At 52.9% G+C, this 17,101-nt stretch overlaps 1 protein-coding gene across 1 annotated transcript in view; it reads right to left on the reverse strand.

The window, feature by feature from the left end:
- Window positions 1–17,101, reverse strand: part of DYSF (dysferlin) — a 79,785-nt gene that overhangs the window by 20,191 nt on the left and 42,493 nt on the right. Inside the window, exons 42-51 of the mRNA XM_026048862.1 lie at window positions 13,349–13,360; window positions 12,201–12,299; window positions 11,105–11,233; window positions 10,110–10,265; window positions 8,279–8,370; window positions 6,493–6,663; window positions 5,758–5,900; window positions 3,713–3,852; window positions 2,021–2,109; window positions 1,236–1,331 (exon numbers count right to left, since the gene is read on the reverse strand). Coding sequence (XP_025904647.1) covers window positions 1,236–1,331; window positions 2,021–2,109; window positions 3,713–3,852; window positions 5,758–5,900; window positions 6,493–6,663; window positions 8,279–8,370; window positions 10,110–10,265; window positions 11,105–11,233; window positions 12,201–12,299; window positions 13,349–13,360 — 1,127 coding nt within the window. The remainder of the gene's footprint in view (window positions 1–1,235; window positions 1,332–2,020; window positions 2,110–3,712; window positions 3,853–5,757; window positions 5,901–6,492; window positions 6,664–8,278; window positions 8,371–10,109; window positions 10,266–11,104; window positions 11,234–12,200; window positions 12,300–13,348; window positions 13,361–17,101) is intronic.

Consider the following 17,101-nt stretch of genomic DNA (forward strand, 5'->3'; position numbering starts at 1 on the left):
TATCGATAAATCACAAATTAAATAAAAGGCAAGCAAGCTCTGTCATAGGCATGATAAAAAGGCACCTCTATCATTTACTGCAAAACTGACCTGGCAATGTTTTACTTATTACGTAGAAAACAATATCCACGAGCCTGAGATTCCCACCCTAGCACTGCCTAATGGGCAATTTATCTGTGAAACGGAGAGGAAACAGGCAATAGCCTCCCCAGAGAAGCTCCTTGAGATCTTCCACAGACAAGCACCAGGTAAGAGTTGCGTGTCCACCCATCTCACACTGAACACTGCTGACAGGGCTAGTCATGGGTGGAAGGAGGGGGTAGTTTTGTCTTTTTCCATTATTTCCTCACCCAGAAAGACGATCATGATGTAGCCTTGTTGGTGGATTATTTTTTGGAAGGATGAGGGAGGTGAGCAAGATTTTTAACTCATTTCCAGTGCCGTTTGGGCAAGGAGAGTGCGAAACGCCAGGCAAGGAGCATCAGCGAGTGCTGGATGCTCCTCTTCCCCCGCAACCCCTGCAACGCTGCTACCCCAGAGCCCCAAAGCGGCGGGCAGCCTAGCTGGAGCTGGTAACAGTGCCCCTGATGCGAACAGCAGGTAAGCAGCGCGCATTCGGGATCTGCAGGAGGAAAACTGGGACTGTAAAAGGGGGATTTACAGTCTGTTTCAAAAGCCTACCTTTTCCTGTCCATAAATCCAAAGAGCATACAAAATAAGTAAGCCTCTTGGCTGAGACGGGAGCATTTTACACGGGATAGAACACAAATGGGGTCAGGCAGAGAGGGGAACATGCCAGAGCAGTTACTGCTGGTTGCCACATTTTTTGTGTGTGTTTCAAGAAAAAATAAAGGGAATTCCCTCAAAGCTATGCAAACAAGCTAACCTATGTATGCAGGAGAAGCTGTACAGAGCGGCCGTCCCAGAGGAAGAGGTGGCAAAGGGCTGGGGGCTGGAAAACGTGTGTCCCTCTCCCCAGTGGCTAGGGTATTTTCTCACGTCTTTTCTCCCTCAATATAGATCTTAGAGATGCAAAGAAAGCCTCGATGATGTAAAGTGAGGGTAAGTGTGCGGAGATGCATGTCCCAAGAAGCTGGAATTATAGCTGGGAAGATGAAGGGCCCTTCATCCCTGTGGGAGGCTCATGCCTACCACAAGCAGTGTTAATGCGAGGGCGCCGCTAATTCCGTCCGCTTTGGGACGACAGTGTCACGGGAGGCAGAAGCAGGACTCACCCTTTCACGTAAATGTCACTCATCTTCTCCCCAGTGATGCTGAGGTCATCCAGGATCACGTCCTTTGTGTTCCAGACGATGCAGCGCAAGAAGAACCTGCACCACGACAGACAAGGGGGACATGAGAGGCCACAGGCTCAGAATCACAGAATGCTTAAGGTTGAAGGGACCTCCAGAGCTCATCCAGTCCAACCTCCCTGCACACGCAGCTTCTGGTGGCCCTGTGGACTTGTCTGGAACCTAGAGATGTTTGAGACTCGCTTTCTACCAGGTAATTTCAAGCAATGTGAGGGTTCTCCAGGGAATCTTGGTCTAGAGCCCACCAGGACAGCCTGGCCATGTTACTCATGCGCTAATGCAGAGAGGCAAACCCATGGATAACAATCTGCATTAAGTGCTTGCTGCCTTCAAAGCTTATACTGAGTACCCCCCCCAACATTCACTGCCAGGTGCAGGACGTTGCAGTGCCACACCTTGCAACTCTCTCCATGGCCAACCACGAAACCATCCTGTGGCCTGTCCCACGTTAGCAGATACATCCAGCACAGAGATGACATCAAAGACAACGTCAAGGCTTTAGGTCGTTCCACTGTGATGCCCCTCCTGTGCAGCCCTGCTGGAGCTAAGGTTACCCCTTCCATCTAGGCATTTCTCCTCTGGGAAGGAGAATCCATCCCCATCTGACATTTCCAGACTCTCTTTTCTCCCCTGGCAAACAGAACGTGCAGGGTAGGTGCTAGTATTGCACCAAGCAAAAACTAGCAAGAAGCAAATAAAAGAGTCACCTCTTTGCTTTGCGGGGCGTGATGTTGAAGGGGGGACCAGGCTGACCCAAGGATTTTGGAAACAGGTCCACCCACATCTGCAGCTTTCCCTGCATGGAAAGAAAGACACGATGTGAGGTGATCCTCACGCCTGGATTCCCTTCACCTCCTTGGAAACACCTAGAAGTGGAGACAGCAATCTCTGAAAGAACCCAGGGTTCAGTGTTCTGGTTGAAATTAGTTGAATTTTCTAGTTGAAATTTCTAGTTTCAACCCTAGCTGAAAATCAAGGGTTGTCCATGCTGTCCCACTGGCCATCACCAGCCGGGCAGTTGGTTTATGAATGTCTGAAAAGGGGAATGGAAGATAGGGAGAGGGGAAGGTAATTCCACCTTCACACAAACTTTCCAGGCAGAAAGCAGCAAAGAAGCAGCTGAAATCTTGCTATTTTTTGTCACTATTTTTTAGGTGGCCCCTTTAACTGTTAAACACCAATGGGTGCCAATAAAACATTTTACTGTGCAATGTCATGGAGATACAGTTTAAAGAAAGAAATACCCTTTGACAATCAGCCCATCACAGAGAGGTCGAAGGTTCCTTTGGTTTCCTGGCAGGAAAACCTTCGGTTTCAGCAGCAAACCCTAAAGCCCAAGGGGGCTTTCTGCCCAGCACAGCGCGCCCGGCACGGCCGGCTTGCACTGTGGCTTTGCAGCGGCTCAGAGCCTGATTTGGGGAGCTCGGCTGCATGCAACCGACTGCTGCTGCCCGCCACCGTCCCCAGGGACCCCAATGCTGCTCGCGATGGGACACACTCCGGCTAGTCCCCAGGGTCCATCGAGCAAGCCCGTGACAGAGGTGCCTGTAAGAACGGCACAGACGCGCTGCTCCACCACTCACAACCTGCCCCACCGGGATGTCCACGGGGTAAATCAACAGGGAAAGGCATTACAGGGGCTAATCGGGAGGCACTGGGGGCTGCAGCGGCTGCCTGCGCACGGCAGGGCCAGCGGCAGAGCCTGCCTCCGAGCCCGGCCCGCAATGTGGCTGCAGCCCGCAGGACGCACGCTAACTAACTGCTCTGTTCCTGGGGGAGCAGCACCCGAAGCACAAAGTACCGATGGGTGATAACCAAAGGAAAGGGGCTAGGCTCAACACAGGTACCTGTTTGCTGCTGAGATTTGGAGGAAAGCCCGTTTAGACTCCATCTGGCTTAGCAACACCCCATCTGCGGCAGCCCCAACGTTTAATACCTCCAAGGGCTGCTTCTCGCGGCAGAAACCACAGTGCTCTGCTCAGCTGCCGTCACAGCAGCCTGCAGTATTATTTTCATTACAGCTAACATGGAATTCTACACCAAAAACAGCTTCTCCACAAAAAAGACATTCTTCTGAGGGCAAACGTTGATGGAAATGAAAACCTATTGCAGGGTCTGGAGCTGACCTCCCCAAGCACCCGGAGAAAGCGAGACGCAGAGCTGAGCTCCAGCCTGCACCGCGGAGCGAGTGCTCAGCTCCACTGCCCAAGCCGACTCTGCTCCCTAGGAAGAGCCCTGATCCCAGCAGAGCTATCCTCAGGATGGGGGTCCCAGTGCATCAGCTACAGGAACCATCTCCGAGGAAGGATGGGAAACACCATCCTGGAAAAGACGCTCCCAGGCCACAAGAAGCATCTGGACCCATGGGGAGATGTTGCTCTTGGTCTTGTTGTACTCACCTGCTCGATCTCGGGCTGCAGAGGGCTGTAGAGAGGCCTCGTCTCCACGTGCTCGGGCACCAAGCCCTGCCGCCGCAGCGCGTACAGGGCGAGCCGTTCCTCCACGGGCCCCAGGTGCGGGTTGGCGGGCTTGCCATCCTCTGCCACACACAGATGGAGAGCAACGTTACTGCAGAAGGAGCCAGATACTCATCTGCACCTCAAGAAGAGGCTGCTCCTCATGCGGGACATCTATCTAACGTGTGCTTGAAGTTCTTCAAGGAGAGGACATGAAAAGAGCTGTTCTGCTGCAGTATGCAAGCAAACAAAATCCCCTCTGCACCTTCACCCTTCTCCATGCGCAACTTTTCTGCTTTGGTAAGAGCATATTGCTCACTCTTGTTGAATGAGGCCAAGAACTAATTCATGGTTTTTCCGTCTCTGGGCATGGGAACTCAAGTTCCCATGTCACATCCAGATAAGACCATTGGGCCTCAGCTAAGCCTGGCTCTCCTCCCTGCCCCAGGATGGCCCTGCAGCTCCTGGAAGGACTTCACCCACGGGAAGGGACTTCACCCAACGTGCCCAGCCACGCCGTTCCAAGGCCACGCGCCTCGGAGCACCTTTGAAATGAAACGCGCTCCATAAATATTATTACAGCTCTGCAGCTCTCAGGTGATATATCCCAGCTCCTTTCTTGGCAATATCTTGCAGTGGTTAACTTCATACATATGGGCTGTTTCCCAAGCAATGGAAACCTGGCGTGCGTGCGTGTGTGAGCAAGCGCACAGGAAAAAGAGAAAGCCTCTCTCAGAGAACAACAAACGTGGGGGTTATGGAATAACGGCCGGGCACAATGCTTGTAAAAGCCATGCTCTCGTGTTTAATAGCCCCGCTTTATGCGGCCAGGTTCAGCTCCGACACTGCTCGGCGAGCACAGCTGCTCGCCAGATCTCCTCGAGGTCAAGCAGCAGGCTCAGCTCTGGCTTTTTGAACTGACTGTCATTAAAGCAAAGGAAGGTGAAAGGCAGGGGCTGGGCGAGGGGGATAGACCCCGCTCACTTGAACACCTCCCCAGCCCTCGGTGCAAGCCTGACTCAGAAGCAGAGCCTGGGAAGGGGCAGCTATCGCCCCACTCCTCTTACGGGGAGCACTGCACGTTTCTGCCTCGAGTCCCACGAGCAGGGAGAGGGAATGAGAGCGCGGCCGTGCCTCGTGCCAGGCCCCTGCTGCAGAGCCCCCGCCACGACTCTGCAGTCCTGTAATGCCCTTGGCTTGTCCAACTGCTCCTGGGCCCAATACAGGGGGATTTCACCTCGTCCCTGGGTGAAAACACCCCTTGCATGCTTCGAAGCAACGTTTTCTCTAAGCAGCAAAACTCTGCCTCCGTGGATGCCAGTCAGACAAGGCACCAGACGATGCCCAAGGAACTGCAGCTACTCTTTTATTATTATATTTTTGGTTTTTTTTTTTTTTTTTTTTTTTGGTGCAACTAAGCAAAAGCCTTCCCCAAGACTCAAGGCACATTGTCTCCTTGCTGGCACGGACTCCTTTCACATTTCCAGCTCCAGAGCAGTCACCTCCCAATGCACAAGCGGGCGGGCGCTGTGCCTTGCCTTGGTGTGTATGATATTGTCTCCCTCTAGTGACTCCAGCCCCAAAACACAGACACGTGAGGCCAAAGCACCAGCAGCCCGAGTGCTCGGCCAGCGCGAGGACGGACCAGGCTGGAGGGTCTCTGCTGGGATGGACACTGCTGTCCCCACCTTGGTTTGCTAAAGGGAAATCACTGAAGAGAAGGATGAGGTTCAAGGGCCTGCATTTGGGGTCTGAATTCAGCCCCAGGGTTTGGTGCAGATCCAAGTGCAAGCTGCAGAGCCAACCTTGGGGCTGTCCCATAGCCACGTGGCCAGGCAGCTACCCGAGGGGGGCAGGAACGTGCCCATGTCCTGCTCCCGGTTTGCTGACCTACTCTGATGGAAGGGAGCTGGGGAAGGGAGTCCCCCGTGCATGACATCCAGCCCCCCTGTCTTGCTCGGGGCAAGGACGAGCCGTGTGCTCCATACCCAACTCCGAGAGGATGTACTCCTGCTCCCGGAAGACAAGGCGGTCAGCCTTGTAGGTGGGAGCCTTGTAGTTGTGCTGCTGGGAGAAGAGGTGAAGCAGCTGGGATGGCCGGAGCTGGTCTCGCCACTGGTTGGGGCCTGACCTGAAGCACAGCAGGAGAGAAAAGAGCAGCTCAACACACGGCAAAACAGTCCCCAGCCCCGGTGAGGGCTCGCAGCAGCATTACACCAGGATGGGAAGGGATTCCTGGGCTTGGGAGACTCCCAGGCTGAACACGGAGACACAGCAACCGGTGAGGAGCCCAGAAAGGTCTACGGAAGATCCAGACGGCTCTGAGCCCCTGTTTGCCCTAGCCCGGTGAAGAGGGTGCCACATCCTAGCCCAGCACAGCCCCTGCTTGTAGGGCGCCCCTGAGCAAACACCGTGGGACCATCACACCACCCTTTGTTTGCATTTAGGGTCTGCCCTCACCGTGGGATGCCCAAAAGGATGCAGGAGGATCTCCCCAGGAGACTTCTGTTCTCTGCAGCATTTCAAGCTGCTAGAGGAGAGCCACTGCTCAGGAAAAGCAGTAGAGAGAAGATAGAACATTGCTGTGGAGTCCAGCACTGCACCAGATCTCATAGGACAACCCTGAGCCAGCAGGCACACGGCCAGGGCTGGACTGAGACATCAGCTCGGGCCACAAGGCCTGCACAGCCCCAGGAACTACCGGAGCCATCAGAGGTACCTACGTGCAGTAGGTTTGGGGGAGGCCACAGCGCGCCCCGTATTTGGACAGGAACCGGTTCTCCAGGTCTATGACCGTCTCTCCAATCTTCTCATCCTTCGACAGGAGGTCGTAGTCATAGAGCGTGACCTTCAGGTCCTTCTCCAGGGGCAGAGTGCAGCTCAGCTCAAACATCCTGCGCAACGGGAGCCAAGTCAGACCAACGGGCAGGACGTTCACAGTGTCCCACCGGACCCTCCAGCCTTGCTGCAGGCTGCCAACACCTCCAAGGACACAGAGCTCACACATCATCATCCCAACCTTCTGACACAACGGACAACGCAACCACGACACCTCAATGGACTATACAACCACAACACATCAATGGACAATACAACCCCGATACATCTTTGCCGTGTTGCAATGGCTAAGCTGGGGGCCGTGCTTCTAAGGAGAAACGCCTTGGGGTTGCTTGGGGTTAGCTGATGACCCCATGCATCACTTTTGAGCAAACCTTGTCCCTGCTTCGCTTCTGCTAAATGGAAGGGATGCTCATCTCCAAAATATCTAACCATGGATTCCAGCATATGAGAGGGTCAGGGATCACAGGAGAGAAATGGGAAGGAGAGAAAAGGGAAGAAATGACAGCTTTGGAAATCCCTCTGCTCGTTAAGCCCAAAGCAATGCAGACTGCTTTCCAACCCAACTCAGCACAGCCCTTTCAGAGGGAAAACGCCAGCTCCAAGTGCTGCAAGGCCACGGAGCGCTGCAGAAACCCGTGGCGCTCTGCTAAGGGCACACACACCATGGGCCATGAAGGACAGCAAAGCACCAAGGCCCTACCAAACCAAAGCAAACCAAAGCATACCACCACAATCCAGAGACATCCGTGTCATCCCGAGGGCTCCGCACGGAGGCTGGCGAGCCCGGCTGGGCCGGGATCCCTCCACCTGCCGCGGATGGGCAGCCCCGCCAGGCCGGCACGCGAGGCCCGCGGCCAGCACCCCACGTCGCAGCCGCCCTTGCGGAGGGGAAGTGAGTGATTAAGCCACCAATTAAGAGCGCAGGAGGAGCCGGGGTCAGCGGAATGCAATTAGCTCAAGCTGGACGGCGGCCAGCAGCCCCGGCTCGTGAAACCAGGCTTTAATAGACGCCAGGGCCTGGGTTTTACGTCTGGCTTTAACGGCGGGGTGGGAGGTGGCGCATGCCGTCTAGACGGGCCCGGCCGCGACCCGCGGCTGCCGCGGGGGGCCCTGCACCCCGGCTGCCCACAGGGAGCCCAGCTTGCCCATGGACACCCTGCCCTGAGCGCCGCCTCGGGCTCTCCCTCCTTCCCCGCCGCCATTCGCGGCCTGCCTCCCTGCTCTCATCAGTACTCTCTTCCGAGAACAGCTTTGGCCGTTGTGTCTCATCCCAAGTGTGTGGCCCTCCTGCGAGAGAGACAACTCAAGCCGCCAGCATCTCCCATGCGGCGCTCTGCCGTGCCACAGGCCTCCCCTTGCCATGTCTCGTTTTAGACCTTCAACCACAGAGCCTGAGCGAAGAGCTGAGCTGCCCAGAGTCCCTTCACCATCAGGGGGATTGGTAGATAGATGTCTCCACAAGGAGATCCTCAGATCTAGGTGTTTCCTCCCTCTGCATTGACCCACTCCATCCCCCACAGCTTAAAATTCCCAAGAGGAAGAGGAATGCAAGGCCGGGACAGCAAAGGCTGAGCGCACACCAAGGCAAGAGCAAGCTCTGCGCTGGCCTGGCCTTCTCTCAATCTGACACAGAAGACTTCATGAACTTCGGAGTGAACCACAACTCACTTTCCAAAGACAGGCTCCAGCGTGCAGGAGATGTAATTGTCTTGGTCGTTTATGGATTTCTTTCCCACCGAAATCTTCACGTAGGGATCGCACTAAAGACAGAACAAAAAGAAATGCAAGGGAGTCATTGCAGAGCTGACAACAATATTGGTGGCAAGCAGGTAACCGATGCCTTTTGTTCCAGCGAGCAGGATCTTACACCACGCTTGACTAACGCTCCTTGTCAAGACAGAGGGGACAATGAGACTGTCGTCTCCTTATTACAAATCCTTGTGACAACCAGTGAGGGCAGCTTGCTCTGCAGTTCCCTTTTGAGGATGGTGAAGGACTAACCAAAGTCCAAACCCTTCTGAGGTCCATGGGGTAGAAAATCATAGAACCATTATGGTTGGGAAAGACCTTCAAGATCATGGAGACCAACCATAAAATCAAAACAACAGCATGAGAAGAACCACTTGTGGATTGCTTGATGGAACGGGATTGATCTGAAGTTCTCAAGATGCTCTCATGCACTCGTTATGAGTCATCTACTTGGGGGTTCGTGGTTTTTTTAAGTTTTAAAAGGTTAAAGTATTAAATCTACTCAAAAATATATTTAAAAGTGCAGGGACCAAAATGTCAAAAGAAAATTGATATGTCAAAAGAAAAAAAATATGTTAAATATTGCCAAGACGCTGCAAGAATCTTAAAATATAATGGACACTCACTTTAATATAAACTCTCACTGCGCATCTAAAAATTACAGCAGATATTTTTACATATTTTTAAGTGCTTAAACTTTTTTTCCCATTGCTAAAACGATTCAGTGAAGCCAGCATAAATTGTGAAGTGGTTCCAATGACCCAAGCTGGTGTTTCTCCTAGGGAAAAAAGAAAACTACAGATAAAAAACTCCAGCCAGTTCATGTTGTGCACTTAGAGGGACACACTCAGATCACACTAACAAACCCGCTGGGAAATAATTAGCCAGCCAAGCACCCAGACCAGGTTCCTCATCGGGTTTCCTTGACTTGCGGATGGTTTTTCGGAAGCAGAGGATGGAAATGCGGCACCTTGGGGAGGTCGGCAGTGTGACCAGAGAGCAGCCTGGGACAAGCTGCAGGAGACACTGCAGCTCAGCAGGAAAGACCGCGGGGCACACTGAGATTTGTTTCAGGTTTTCAGGGTAAAAAAAAGCATTTTTTTTTCAACTCCTTTTTTAATCTTCCAGGGTCTCTGATGGGAAATTTCCAAGAAATTGGAAACATTCATTGCAAGTTCATTTTCAAAATCTCGGCAGATTAAAAAGCAGTTCTGCTTTGTTCACACCAAAATATTTTTTCTGTTTTTTTTTCTTTTTTTTTTCTGTATTTTTTATTGGAACAAAAAGAATTGAGGATTTCTCCCTGAGTGTTTTGGAGTTTTGTTTGCTTTCTTGCTTTTTCTTTTGTTTTTCAAACTGAAACAAAACAAACATTTGCTTTTGAACTGGCACGATTTGATTTTTGCACTGATTTTTTTCTCCCAGAGATTTGTAAAGCTTTGCAAAAAAAAAAAAAAAAAGAAAAAGAAAAAAGCAGTCATGTGGATGAGTGGATGATGTGATTTTGTTTCCCTTGGCACCAAGGCACAAGAAGAAAACCATTTTGCTGTTTCAACTAGCCAAGACGCTGGCATGCAGAGCCACTGCATTGCAGGGAGAAGGCAGGAGAAGGTTTTTTCCCTTTGTGGTGTCCCAGTGTTCCTGAAGTGCAGGTCAGAGAGGCAAACACCCACCCCTGGGGCAGAGCTGCCCAACGAGCCCCGCTCTGTCCCCGGCTGCAGCCGGTGCCCAGGTGTTTCCACCTCCATACCTTGCCATTGGCATCCTTGGGCTGCAGATCAAAGGCCCGGATGATGTAGACCCTGACAAGACACTCCTGGGGTCCCCTGGCCGGGAGCTGGTGGAACTGCCGCGGCGGGACCGGGACGCGGGGGTCCTCCGGGAGGGGGTAGATCCGGAACGAGCCCTGCAGAGGACACGGGTTCGGTGGTGCACACGGGTGGGTGACAAGCTCGGGCAACCCGGTGCCACTCCACTCCTGCAAAATCCACGTGCCAGCAGAGGCAGGGAGCAGGCCGAGCCGTCTGGACCGCGTGTGAGCTGGGGTGGGTGGCCTGTTTTATGGCCCGTTTCCTGCTGAAGTCCTGCCCATAAATAATCTGTAGTCATATTCCCGCCTAGGTCTACTCCATAAGACTTTCCATCCAGCAGGGCTCATTCCTAGCTGTATTTCATGCCTGCTCCCCCATGCAGACAGCAGAGTGTCTGGCCTGGCCTGAAGAGGTTCACAGAATCTTCAAGGTTGGAAGGCACCTCTAGAGGTCATCTAGTCCAACCTTCCTGCTCCAGCAGTGACACCTAGAGCATGTCTCTCCAAGCAACACCGAGGTTGCATGGTCTCTGCCAACAACTTACTACTAGGCAAAGTTTAACATAAGCTAGAAATAATTTGGGCATGAACACCACTTTCTGCTGCTCAGGTGCATCTAGCATCTTGGCACAACTGAAGCTTAATCTGGGAGATAACCAAGCAACAGGTTTCAAAAGCAGGGCTCAGACACCTGGACTGTGCAAGGACAAGGAGTCTCAGCAGCTGGTGTGGAGGATCCCCATCGTGCTTCCCAGGGAAGCAGCTCCAGCAATGACCTGGCTGGGAAAGAAGGTCTGGAAACATCTCTGAGGGTTTAACATGAGGATGGTGGGCAGAGGTGGCCTGACCAGGAGCCTAACAGCAATTAGCTAAATTATAGGCTGGGTTATGGGCAAAGGTGCTGCCCTTGGAGGTAGAAAGAGAGGTCACTGTACCTTGAACTCTCCCACAACGGAGGGATCGTCATTTGAGTCCTGTGTCCGGCCACGATACAGCTTGAAGGTGTGGCAGAAGTCCGAGAGGTGCTCGAAGTCCTCCACGCTCTCCAGCTCTGTCTCGTAGACCTGGGAAAGGAGAGGCCAGGTTTGCAAGGGCAGGGCTGGCACCCTGACACAGCCCTGCTTGCACAAGCCTTGATCCAGAAGCCCCAGGCCAGAAAAGAAGTCACCCTCAAGGACACAGTCATAGGATCCTGGTTACCCATCAGGACAAGAACGAGGAGCAGAAGACCTTTGACCACGCTACGATAACAGCACCTAACTCAGCAAGCCCAGGGTTGTTCTGGTGCCACAAAGGGCTGATGCCAGTTGATGCCTCGTCCCATGAGCCAAAGGCATTGTAGAAAATCAAGCTGCATGGCATGGATGTTCTAACCAGGCAAAGATATGCCAAGGTTTTTTCTTTTTTTTTTTTTAGTCAATAGAGGGGTTTTCATCAACCCAAAGAGACTTCCCTGCTGGGAGTGTTTTTCTTGCCACCAGGCTTGGTTTTCCCCACTTGACTTCTACTTGGGATGTTACTCTTCACACATCCCATCAAACAGCGCCTTAATTTCCCCCCTCCATTAGCAACCTCTGGCTTCTGGGGCATTTCCAAACACTGTCCAGGTTGGCAGCTTCCCATCTCTTCTGCAGTTGAAGACAGGGACAATCTCTTGAACGATGAAAAGTGGAAAATTTTACCAGAAAGTATTTCCAATAGAAAATACCTCCTCAACACCCAAACTATCCCACTGAGCAATGCTGTCATGCGTGGGCAGTATTATAACCCGCCTGTGCCATGCACCCAGCTCCTTGGGGTACCACAGCCCTCCATCCCAACAGAAATACCTGAACTTTGGGCCAAAACTCTCCAGTAACAGATATCTGGTAGTAAAAGATTGTGTTTTTCCAACATGTTCATCTAGACCTTTACACTTCTGCTCTAGAGGAATCCTGAAAGGAGCCCCCGTTCTCCTCCCACCAGAGCTCAAGGAAGAACATCAAGAAGAGCCCAGGTTCAAGAAGGCAGAGACCAGCCACAGCCACTTACCTTCAGCGTGTCGAAGCCCTTCTCCAAATAGCAGCCACATTTTTCCCTCTCTCCCGTGGAAGCATAGAACTTGCTCCACCAGTCAATGAATTCTTCCTCCTGGAGGCAAGAGATACAAAAAGGAGACGTCTCCGCTAGTGATCCACAATGAGCAATGACAGCAGCATCTCCCACAGCTGCCAGGGCTGAAGCAGTGCACAGCGCTGAGCCCGCTGCTCAGCCTCGTGTCAGAGGGTCCCTGTCCTGCAGAGATGAAGTTATCCTGAACCAACCTGCAGCTCCTTCTTCCCTGCTTTACAGAGGAGAGGTGCTCGGGGGGATGATTCCAGCACAAATCCACATGCTCAGGGGATGGTTCCAGCTCCAAGCTGTCCCACACCAGCCAGACCCCATCAAAAAGGCCACTTCTCCACAGGGGAGGCAGGGAGAGCTCATCAGAAACAACCGCACGTGGCAGATTTGGGCCAGGTTGGGGATGGACCAGAGATGGACAAATGCTACTTCCACTGGAGAAGCTCAGTCCTCAAGTGCTTCACCCACCCCAGGAAGACCACAACTCTATTCTTACTGATATTATAAGAAGAAATGGGCAAGTTTCATGCAGCCATGGCCCCACCATGGTGCAGCGCATGGCCACCACAGAGCAGTTGCCCCGTCTGATACGCAAAGGTGCCCAGCTTCAGGGATGCCAGCCCATGGAGAGAGCCGCCTTCACAACACCTTTGAGCTTTATAGGAGCACGACTTCTGAAATTCGTACACGCAAAGATGAAGGGGCTTTGACTGTGATTCATGAAACATTCCTCAAAAATAATGATGTCTTATTTTAGAAGTCCACAAAATTCCATCACACTGACCTAATGGAGGAATCATAATAGAGGTTTATTGGACTTATATTTTAAGCCAACGGTGCAGGCTTTAAATTGCTGTCTTGAATAGACATTGTTTTTAATAGAAATATTACATAAATTAACTTTGAGGCCTCTGCTCTCCTTTTTTCAATTTTTTTTTTGAAAAAAAAAAATTGCCTTTCATCGCTTCCCCTGTTTTATTGTTTAAAAGGCTACATTTTAACCATCGTGGCTTTATTATGACATTCCACAGGTACTGGGTTACAAAGAAAGCACTTACACTAATCTGACGACTTACCCATGGTATCTTCTGCAGCCCCAAGACAAAGAATTTGGTTAGATATTTTTGCTGATTTCTACTGATGTTACAAAAAAAAGGGGAAAAAAAAGGGAAAAAGGAAAAATGAAGCAAGGGAAGCAGCTGGAATGTTAATAGCAAAGGATATTAATCCACTTGCCTGCAAATGGAAAAGCCAGTGAAAGCAATGGCTCCAGTACGGGAGCGACTGGATTCAGGGATTTCATTTAGGAGGCAGCTGAGAGCCAAGGGCAATTCCAGGGTTTCGGCTCGGTCCTGTGTCCTGGGGATGCCTGCAGCATTCCAGGCATGCTCATTGGGCACCGGGATAAGGCCCGGGGACACCATCAGCCAGGTGGACAGGACTCAGGTCTGTCCCTGTCTCTTGCCTAGAGGCCACCCAACGTGACCATGTCACTGGAGCCTCCCCAGCAGCTCCGGGGTGTCCTGGGAAGGCAGCAAAGTCACTTCCAGCCCTCTCTCCCTAAGGATGTCCATAAGGACAGCCTCCCCATATGGAACATCAGGAGCTTGGAATATCAGTTTCCACAAAACAGGCTGAAAAGGTCAAAAGGAAAGGAGCTGGAGGAAGCTGAGAAGCTGCCACGAAAGGGCCCCATTGGCTCCCGGTCAAACTGAGCCGTTGTCCTCATGTCGCAGGTGAGGAAACTGAGGCACAGACGGGACAGCCCAGAGAGCAAAGCCTGGAGCAGAGCCGCCGTGAGACAGCTGAAGGCTTGGTGCTCAGGACTGCTCTTGTAAGCATGACACACTCTTCCCTGCTCGGATATAGCTAATTACAGCACTCATAAAAATTGCCTCCAAGGAGCCTAAGCCACCGCCTCCAACCCAGCCGTAGCCGGCCGCACATCTGGGAGGCAGATTTCCTGCTGTCGGGACGAGCAGATCCCAGCAGAAACAGCCGGGACACTTCAGGATGTGACTTCCCAGCTGCTCGTCCCTGCTCCTGCCTCTGCGTCCCAGCTGCACCGATGCTCGCCCGTCACCCACAACCGGTGTGAGCTGCAGGGACCGTACCTGGGTGCTGGGCCAGCCTCCCTGCTGCAAATCCAGCCCAGGTGTCCGAGTTGGGAAGTTGCAGATGTGATTGGGAAGCAAGAAAAACCCAACCTGTCTTCAAGCTCTGCCTTGGAGGCCAGGACGCGAGGTTGGTCACAAACCAACCTAGGTTTTGCACATCCAGACTTGGGAAGCAGCAAGGAGCCTTTTTGCCACTGGACACAGACTCCAGAGTCCTTCACCTCCAACCTGCTTCCCCAAGAGCAACGTGGTCTATCAACCTTGGGCCTATCAACCCTGGGCCAACCTGGTCCTGCTTCCTCCAGGCCTGGGAACAGGTCATGAGCCACAAGTCACCCATGGAGACCTGCAGCAGCTCCAAGGAGCACCACAGCCTGCAGAAAGCAGCGCTGGAGGAGAGGGCAGAGCAACCGCATGCACAAAATGCATGCGGTTGAGCTGAGGAGCAAAGCAGATGCATGCAGGCAAGGAGCTTGCAGGGTCCCTTGCCATATCTCCAGCACGTCCTCGAGGCCTGTCCTTGTCACAGGCTCAGGGAGACATTACCAGCTCCTTGCTCTGTCACCTTTATCTTGTCACCCAAATTGTTTTCATTTATTTATCTCTATCCTAACCCCAAAACTGCAGACATCTGCGGCCAGGTGAGGCCAGGACCTCCTTTCTTCCAACAGAACCAGCCTGGCCAAGGCTCCATGGTGTCCAAAAGCAAAACAGAGCATCCCCTGTGTGCAGCCGCGGCACTCCCCTGGCTCCCTGCTGGGCCACCACATTCCTGCTGATCCAGCTCTCCTTTCGGGACCCCTTCGCCGGCAGGTCCAGCCTGCAGAGAACCAGCTCAAGAGACAAATTGGTCCGGAGCAGCTTCCAAAGGGTGCCAGCGGCTGCTCTGGTTGCTGCCACCCGAGCACGTATTAAAAAAAGGGGGAAAAAGGGAAAAATCCTACGCTCCGAGGACAGGAGCGAGCCTTGGTTGCAGCGGGGGTTATTGGCGATCGCTTTGGGCAGGAGACATTCAACACCCCCAGCTCTTCCAGCGAGCAGTAACAGGATAAGCCATAAAATATGTGCTCCGATTTGGAACTAGCAAACACAGCAAATAACCAATTATTGCAAATAGTTTACAGATTTCGACTTATTCTTCTGGCGCGCGGGCGCTGCGCGAAGTTGTGATTTGATGGGTTATTTGTACTTCTTACAAGCGGGGCGGCGCGGGCCAGGAGAGCAGTAAGAGGAGCTGGTTCGAAGGCACCTCTGGTGCTTCGTGGGGGGACTGGGGGATCCTCAGGGCTTGTTGGCAGCTCCTTGGTGCTCAAGGGATGCCCACGGGGACGGGGGACGTTCATGGGTCACTCGGCTCCAGCTCTTCCAGATCCCGGCTGGCACGCAGGCGTTTTGCACTGCAGCGAGCTGCTACTTTTTGCATGTGAATTTTTGGCATTAAAATGACCCAAAACTGCAGCCATTTGCCCCAAAGAGCTGAACGGAGGAGGTAATGCCTCCAGGGAGAGGAGCCACCAGGCCACTGGGCTACGGACAGCGGGGAGCTGCCGGGGACAGACCCCAGCTCAGAGCCACCCCTGCCCACTGCACAATGACCACTGCATCAAAATGAGTGCTGGTAATAGCAAAAATAGTTATTATTTTTCATAAGAAGGTGAATATTTGCAACGAAACGGCTCTGAGGTCCCCCTAGCACTGGGATGCCTTGCACATGGACACGGCTGAGCAGCACAGCAGCAGCTGAGGCCAAGGCCAACTGAAAGGACTTGACTGGAGTCACGTAAAAAAACAGTGGCAAAAACCTGCCCAGTGACCCATTGTCCAGGCTCGGTGGACAATGTCCATGGAAGCTCTGAGAAGTCCTGGAGCTCCCTTTCCCCTTTGGGCATGATTTAACCACCTGAATTCCACAGGGAGACTCCGAGGGATGAGCCCTGAGCTTGGTGCAGCGGGAAGGGGACGGATCCGGAGCGCTAAGGCCGGTCACCGCGACACCAGCATTGCTGAAGCACCTCCTTTGGCTTAGGTGCAAGGTTTTCAGGAGGGACAGGGAGGGATGAAGAGCAAGCTCTCTAGTTTCTAGGTAGACTTTGGCAACAGCGGTTTCAACAGGGAGCAAAGAAAGACCAGATCAATAGAGCGGTTCACATGACCTTGGAAGGGAGCTCCAGGGATGGGAGGGTCAAGATGCTGCAAAAGCAGGAGATGGGGTGGGTGAGGGACAAGCAAGGGGACCAAGGGTGGGGTTCTTCATGAAGGAGAACCTTAAGGGCACACAGATATGAGGCCAGCTCAGGAAACACACACAAAGGGAGAGGGCTGTGCAGATGCTCAAGCCCCTACCAGAACCATCTCAAGCTCTGTACTAACAGCTCGCAAAAACCCCACGCACGAAGCTGCCTCCTGGGACACAAAACAGGAATTAAGCTACGTTACGGACAACTGCAAATGTAAGTGCTTGGATTCATGCAGGCCCCAGACAGAGCCATCAGCTGAACCATCAGCTGAACCCCCTGGACCAGCAGCTCTGGAATGGAGCATCCAGCCCGTGGCTGCTTCTTCACCTCCAGCCCTGTTTGCACGTGGGGCCCAGAGGTGCAGGGCCACTGCCACCGCGAGCACGAGGGCAAGGTCCTCTCCCTGGTGGGTCTCATGGCCCAGCTGGCCTTGCTGTTGGTGTTTCCATGGCTCTTTGGGGGATTTTCAAGTGTT

This window comes from Nothoprocta perdicaria, unplaced genomic scaffold (assembly GCF_003342845.1).
Source record: "Nothoprocta perdicaria isolate Ctin4 unplaced genomic scaffold, notPer1 scaffold_58, whole genome shotgun sequence".
NCBI lineage: Eukaryota > Metazoa > Chordata > Aves > Tinamiformes > Tinamidae > Nothoprocta > Nothoprocta perdicaria.